General features: G+C 62.4%; 1 protein-coding gene across 1 annotated transcript in view; it reads left to right on the top strand.

Annotated features, from left to right (window-relative positions):
- Positions 1-126: 126 nt before the first annotated feature.
- Positions 127-7,435, top strand: part of GRIN2C (glutamate receptor, ionotropic, N-methyl D-aspartate 2C) — an 8,931-nt gene continuing 1,622 nt past the window's right edge. Inside the window, exons 1-9 of the mRNA XM_009323811.1 lie at positions 127-354; positions 2,316-2,911; positions 3,401-3,542; positions 4,134-4,345; positions 4,461-4,629; positions 5,008-5,161; positions 6,478-6,603; positions 6,690-6,919; positions 7,137-7,297. Coding sequence (XP_009322086.1) covers positions 127-354; positions 2,316-2,911; positions 3,401-3,542; positions 4,134-4,345; positions 4,461-4,629; positions 5,008-5,161; positions 6,478-6,603; positions 6,690-6,919; positions 7,137-7,297 — 2,018 coding nt within the window. The remainder of the gene's footprint in view (positions 355-2,315; positions 2,912-3,400; positions 3,543-4,133; positions 4,346-4,460; positions 4,630-5,007; positions 5,162-6,477; positions 6,604-6,689; positions 6,920-7,136; positions 7,298-7,435) is intronic.

The following is a 7,435-nucleotide window of genomic DNA, read 5'->3' as shown; positions in this document are numbered from 1 at the left end:
GCTGCCTTCACGGACCTCCTGCTGCCAGGCCCCGAGGAGCCGGTGGTCAACGTGGCCGTGGTGTTTGGGGGCACATCCTACCCCCTGCACATCCGCTCCCGCCTGAGTCCCCAGAGCTTCCTGGACATGCCTCTGGAGATCCACCCCATCACCGTCGTCGTCAACAACACCAACCCCAGCACCCTCCTCACCCAGATCTGCAACATCCTCGCCAGCCACAAGATCCACGGCATCGTCTTCGAGGACAACGTTGGCACGGAGGCCGTGGCCCAGATCCTTGACTTCGTCTCCTCCCAGACCCAGGTCCCTGTCATCAGCATCAGCGGGGGGTCCGCCGTGGTCCTGACCCCGAAGGTGAGGCATTCACTGGGGGTTATTTCCTGGGGGCGGGGGTGGGAGAAATGAGGGATTATTAGAGGGGGTGGATATGGGATGTGAAATGCTGGAGGGCAGAGGAGCTGCTGGGCTGCAGCACGGGGGCTCGTGGGCAGGAATAGGCAGTGGCTGCGGCAGTGTGGCCGACCGGGGCGGTGGGATATGGAGAGGACTTCAAGGAGGGGCCCTGTTGATGGGATGTGGGAGAGGACTTCAGTGCCCTGTGGAGGGACCTTCCCTGGTGTCCTGCTTCCCATCCCCTCCAGGCTGTGCCCACCGTAGGGTGCCGGGGTCGTGGCGCTGGGGCTGCCGGGGCAGTGTCAGGGTTGGCACATCCTCATCCTGCTCCCTCCCCACCCTGCTCGGGCCGGATCCAGCCCTGAAATGGCCGGGCAGGCAGCATGGAGAAGCCTCGCTCGGCTGCGGCAGCGATCTCAGGTGCACCACGGGCTGAAACAGGATTTTTGGCTTCTCTGCTCCTTGCTGGCGTCAGACGCTGTCACTGTCACTGTCACCTGCCTGCCGGGAAGCGCTGGCGGCAGGGAGAGCTGGAGCCGGGCTGGAGGGTGCTGGGCAGGCAGCGATGGGCTGCGGCGAGGCTCCTGTCCCTCCCGGGGAGGAGATTTGGGTTATCTCCTCCTGGCTGCTCGTCTCACCCTGCCCAGCCTGGTGCTGGCTCCTTCCCATGGCAGCAGCACCCGGGGTGGAGACCCTGCCGCTCCTCAGGGAACCGGTTTCATGCTCTGCTTACTGTCACTGTCCCCTGCCTGCCGGGAAGCGCTGGCGGCAGGGAGAGCTGGAGCCGGGCTGGAGGGTGCTGGGCAGGCAGCGATGGGCTGCGGCGAGGCTCCTGTCACTCCCGGGGAGGAGATGTGGGTTATCTCCTCCTGGCTGCTCGTCTCACCCTGCCCAGCCTGGTGCTGGCTCCTTCCCATGGCAGCAGCACCCGGGGGGGAGCCCCTGCCGCTCCTCAGGGCACCGGTTTCATGCTCTGCTTGCCCAGAGGCTTTGGGGTCTAAATCCCCTGGATGGCACCTCGGCAGCCCTGCCTGCACCCACTGGTGCTCCCGGACCACCCCGAGCTGCTGCTCGCTGTGGGTGGGTGGCAGTGGGCGCAGTGGGCTCAGGTGGGTGCAGTGGGCTCGGGTAGGTGCAATGGACTCGGGTGGGTGCAGAGGGCTCAGGTGGAGCCCCAGGCAACTAAAAAATAGCCATGGCTCTGCTGTGGTCTGGGTGTTTTTCTGCGTCTTTCTCCAGGGGTTGGGTATTTCAGGGGGGGTGGAGGGACCTGGCTGAAGGCTCGACCTCCTCCTCCTCCTCCCATGGGTCTGAGGTCCCCGGCAGCTCCGCTGCCCCGGCCGGGACTCCCCGGGACTCACCCCTCCAGCCGGACCACCAGCCTCATTGGAAAAACTACTTTTGGAGGTGGAGGGGGTCTGGGTGGCAAAACCCGGCTGCCTGCACGCGACCTTCTGCAAATGCCATTCACTGAATCATTTAAGACAGAATAAGATCAACTAAGGTTTGCTAATGAGAGGCCAGATGGGAGGTGGGGCGGGAGGGAAGGAGCCGCATGGGCTCCGGCAGCAGGTAGCGAGTCGGAGCCGGGATGGGATTTACACTCCTGGCAGAGCCCTTGCCCCCTTCCCTCTCCTGTTTTAAGGAGAAATTGTTGGTCTCCTTCAGAGGATGGATGAATTTTTGGTCAACAAGCTGAGAAACGGAGGAGAGGCTGCAGAGCTTGACCTTTTGCATGGGATGAGGCTCCTTGGGAGAGCACCAGTGAATCAGTCCCATTTTGGGTGTCTCCAGCCCATGGACCACGCCAGTTCATGGCTCCCTTGAACGCTTCATGATGGCAAATTCTAGGTGGCTTGCACAGGTGCAAAAGCCCTGGACCACGGTGCCAGAGCAGCCCCTGACCCCTTCTCCTCCCGCAGGAGCCCGGCTCGGCTTTCCTGCAGTTGGGTGTCTCCATCGAGCAGCAAATCCAGGTGATCTTCAAGGTGTTGGAGGAATACGACTGGGGCTCCTTCGCCGTCATCACCAGCCTCTACCCGGGCTACAACATCTTCCTGGACGTCATCCACTCCTTCACGGATGCCAGCTACTTTGGCTGGGAGCTGCAGGAGGTACTCACCTTTGAGATGAGCCAGGAGCGGAGCAGCTCCAGGACGCAGCGGCTCCTGCGGCAGATCGATGCCCAGGTCCTCATTGTCTACTGCTCACGAGAGGAGGCCGAGTACCTCTTCACCATGGCGGAGCAAGCCGGCCTCGTGGGGCCGGGCTATGTCTGGATCGTGCCCAGCCTGATGGTGGGCAACATGGAGGTGCCACCCGCCTCCTTCCCCGTCGGCCTCATCAGCGTGGTGACGGAGAGCTGGAAGCTGAGCCTGCGGCAGAAGGTGCGGGATGGGGTGGCCATCATTGCCATGGGGGCAGCCAGCTTCTTCCGGGCCCACGGCTACCTCCCGGAGGTGGGACGGGACTGCCGGGACCCCGCCGGGGCCACCGCCACCAACACCAGCTTCTACCGGTGAGGCTCGGGGACCCACTGGGATGGGTGTGAAATGGAGGGGAATGGGGAAACGGAGAGGGAAGGGGCAGGGGAGGAGGAGGATGGAGCTGGCGGGCAGGGGGGGTGGTGCTCACTGTGGGCTGCAGCTGGTGGTCCATGCCTCTTGGCTGGGTTTCTCCTGGAGCATCCCCACAGAGCAGCCCTTGCCTTTTCCCGTGCTTCTCTGCGACCCGGGTCCCACGGGGGTCTCGGGGTGGGGTTCACAGCTCTGCTTTGCGGTGCAGACGTGGCACCTCGGGGCTGCTGTGGCGGTCTGCATCCTCAACCCTGCAGTGGTCCATCCTCGGTGCCTCCTTGCTGGCAGGGCTTTCTCCAGCTCCCCGCTGACCCTTGCGTAGGGGCTCAACCTGGTCCCCAGCTCTCAGCCCCACGTCTCTCTGTGGGACCCATGGCAGCCTGGCTGGAGCCGGAGGAGGAGCGCTGTATGGGGCTGGGCTGCACAGCCAGGGGCTTACAGACACTGTGTCCCACCAGGCACCTCCTCAACGTGACGTGGGAGCACAGGGACTTCTCCTTCAATGAAGGCGGCTACCTGGTCAGGCCCACCATGGTGGTGATCTCGCTCAACCAGCACCGGCTCTGGGAGATGGTAGGACACCCGGACCCCCCCTGGGACGGGTACACTGGGGGGTGGCCAGGCAGGGTGAGCCTGGGGCCATGCACAGGCTGGGGTCCCATCGTGGGGCAGGTTGTCCCATGCAAAACCCATGGCTGGTACCAAAAGCACCCACGGTGGCATGGTGGGGCTTCGCAGCAATGCCGGGCACCAAAGCTGTGCAAAGAACCGGGTTTTTTTGTCCCCTGCAATTTGGCTGAAAAGTTCCAAAAGAGGCAAAAATACAGCTGCCCACCTCTGGACATCAGCAGCCAAGCACCTAGACCTCAAACAAGCTGTGCAGAGGGTTTTTTTTTTCTAGTTTAAAAGTATTTTGGGTGAAGTTTGGCCAGGTTTGTGCTCACCCAAGCCCGATGCTGGGGGCCCAGGAGGAAACACCTCGCCCCGTGGTCAGTGGGTGCGTGGGGAAAGGGATGCTGAGGTGGGTCTCACCATGGCTGAGCTCCAGCCTAACGATGCTCTGGGAGAAATGAGCCTTGATGGCATGGGGAGGATGGACATGGGACCCTGTGTGACCCCCAGAGCCCCTCGCCAGGGTGACGGTGCGCTCTCCCTTGGGGGCAGGTGGGCAAGTGGGAGAAAGGCATCATCCACATGAAGTACCCGGTATGGCCCCGCTACGGCTCCTTCCTGCAGCCTGTGGCCGACAACCGCCACCTGACGGTGGCCACACTGGAGGAGAGACCCTTTGTCATCGTGGAGAACACGGACCCCAGCACCGGGGTCTGCGTGCGCAACACCGTGCCCTGCCGCAAGCAGACCAACTCCTCCCAGAGGTGAGCAGCGAGGGTGAATCTCGGCGATTTTGGACACCACGTGGTGTCCAGGGGGCACCGGGGTGCTCAGGGCATCCCTGGTTGGTCCAGCCCATTTTTCCTGGTGTGGTTTCAGTGTCGATGGCCTCGTGGATCCGTACACCAAGCTGTGCTGCAAGGGCTTCTGCATCGACATCCTGAAGAAGCTGGCCAAGGCGGTGAAATTCTCCTACGACCTCTACCTAGTGACCAATGGCAAACACGGCAAGATCGTCCGTGGGGTCTGGAACGGCATGATTGGTGAGGTAGGGGTGGGCATGGCTCGGACCCCACCTTTGGTCCTCCCTGGGGGGCACCGCTCGCTCGGGGCACGCCTTGACCTGGGGCTTTTCTGCAGGAGATGGTGTCAGGGTGTCTGCGGTGGGACTCTGGGCAGGGGACAGCTTGGCATGAACTTATGGGCAAGGCTTGGTGGAGGAGACCGGGGAGGGAGTCAGCTGAACATTTACAACCCCAGAGCTGGTTGTGTTTGTGTCACTGGTCATTTAAGAAGCTAATGTTTAAAAAAAAAAGACAAAAGTTAATGTTGGAAATGCTGGAGATGAGGAAATGCCTGGGGAAGGTGGTCTGGGTCCTTCTGCCTGTCCATCTGCCCATCCCGAGACCATCTGCCCCTTCCCCAGGTGTACTACAAGCGTGCGGACATGGCCATCGGCTCCCTCACCATCAACGAGGAGCGCTCCGAGATCGTGGACTTCTCCGTGCCCTTCGTGGAGACAGGCATCAGCGTCATGGTGGCCAGGAGCAACGGCACTGTCTCCCCCTCTGCCTTCCTGGGTGAGCCATGTGTCCCTCCGTCTGTCTGGCTGGCTGGCTACAGGTTCATCCCACGCTACCGACAAATGTCAATTAGAAATATTGTTCAGTTTTAATAACTTTTAAGAAAAAAACCCCTAAGTCATAAAGGAAGGAGGTTGTGCTGCCGGCTTTGGGGCTTCCTCCTCCCCTCGCCTGAATAATCCTTTTATTATGGAGACGGAGGCTGGGATCGGTGGTTTCCTCCTTTTCATTATTTGTGTGGAGGGGGGGAGGATGGGGACGTGGGGGGAGTCAAGGCTGGGATTTGCCAGCTCTGAGCTCTGCTCCGGGGACCCCTTCTCTGCCACGGTCACCAGAGCCCATGGTTAAAGCCCGGTGTAGGAAACCACTGGTGCTAAAAGTTTTATTTAATGAGTTTTAGAAAAGCAAAGCTGCAGCCTAGGAAGGGGAGGAGACTGGCCAAGGTCGTCATGAAATTCAGCCTGAGCGCTCGAGCAGGGCTTGAGGCTCTCGGCAAGGGCACAGTAGCGGCGTCTCAGCTCGGCTGGAGCCAGGCGCCCGCCCGGGGAGGCAGCGGGTGCCAGGGATGCCGTGGGGTGCAGGACAGTGCCAGCCTGGGCACATCTCCCCCCTCCTGTCCCCCCCATGCCGTGCAGCCCGAACCCCTGAAGCCGGGGTCACCTTGACTGGCCCCGGGGACAGGCGGAGCATCCCTCCCCGGTTCGGCAGGGTCCTGGTCCATGGACCCTGCGCCGCCACCTCCCGCGCTAATGAGCCGCATCCCCATCAGGGGAGGCCTCTCCTCCCTGACAGCGAAGGACGTGCTGACAAATGGACCTTGGTGGCCGCATGTCGAGGGCTCCCCACTGCTCCCGCCGCCCCGTCCCGGCTCACCCTGGGCGGGCGGGGGCTCACTACCCACCCCCAGCACCCGGGGGGCTCTCCCAGGGGCTGAGCGGGGCTGGTCCCGTGCCCGGTGCAGGCACGATCCCATGGCCGGAGCCACTGCAGGGGACAACCCGTGATCCCGTGGGAAACGCTCCCGCTGATGACCCTGGGGATTGTGCAGTGTCTCATTAGCATCTCCCCACTGATGAAAGCCTGATTTTATTTAGTCAGGGAAGTGTGGCTGCATCCCCCTGTCTCGCAGCATCCCCCTTCCCTCCTGATGTCCTGTGGATCTGGTCGGCCGTGGTGTTGCCAGCCCCTGTCTCCTCTCTGAGGAGGGGCAATATTCAGGAGGATGAGCCCCATCCATCGGGGAGGGCTCCTGGGGGTCCCCGGGGGGCCGTGGGTTGTGCCGGGGGGCTGACGGGGTCCCGCTCGCCTTGCAGAGCCCTACAGCCCAGCCGTGTGGGTCATGATGTTCGTGATGTGCCTCACTGTGGTGGCCGTCACCGTCTTCGTGTTCGAGTATTTCAGTCCCGTCGGCTACAACCAGAACCTCACCAGCGGCAAGAGTGAGTGGGGGAGGCAGGAGCTGGGGGGGGGGACACACGTCCCCAGCCGGGCTGACGGCCGTCCCCGCCGTCCCCTGTCCCCGCAGGGCCGGGAGGTCCCTCCTTCACCATTGGCAAGTCGGTGTGGCTGCTGTGGGCTCTGGTCTTCAACAACTCGGTGCCCATCGAGAACCCCAAGGGCACCACCAGCAAGATCATGGTGCTCATCTGGGCCTTCTTCGCCGTCATCTTCCTCGCCAGCTACACCGCCAACCTGGCCGCCTTCATGATCCAGGAGCAGTACATTGACACCGTGTCGGGGCTGAGCGACAGGAAGGTGGGGCTGATGATTGGGCTGGGATCCCTAAAAAAATAATAAGGTTTTTTTTGGGTGGGGAGAAGTCCCCAGGTGTCACTGCCAGCCGGCTGGGCATGGGTGGGTGAGTGGATGGAGGGCTGGCTTTGGGGGGCAAGGGACATGCTGGGGACATGCTGGGGACATGGCAGGGACACGGACCCCGCGTGATGCCACTTCCCGGGGCTCCCTGTTGTAGTTTCAGAAGCCACAGGAGCAGTACCCCCCCTTCCGCTTCGGCACCGTCCCCAATGGCAGCACCGAGAGGAACATCCGCAGCAACTACCCTGACATGCACACCCACATGGTGAAATACAACCAGCGCTCCGTGGAGGACGCCCTCACCAGCCTCAAAATGGGGTACGGCTCCCCCACGTGGTGTACGGCTCGCCCGGGTCAGGGCTCTCCCCCAAATGGGGTAGGGCTTCCTCAACTGGGGTACAGCTCCCCCCTCAAGTGAGATATGGGCTCCCCAGGCTGGGTATGGCCTCCCAGATG

The sequence above is a fragment of the Pygoscelis adeliae genome, unplaced genomic scaffold, assembly GCF_000699105.1.
Source record: "Pygoscelis adeliae isolate BGI_AS28 unplaced genomic scaffold, ASM69910v1 Scaffold75, whole genome shotgun sequence".
Taxonomy (NCBI): domain Eukaryota; kingdom Metazoa; phylum Chordata; class Aves; order Sphenisciformes; family Spheniscidae; genus Pygoscelis; species Pygoscelis adeliae.
Note: the sequence above shows the minus strand (reverse complement) of the source record. Positions and strands in the feature narration are given on the sequence as shown.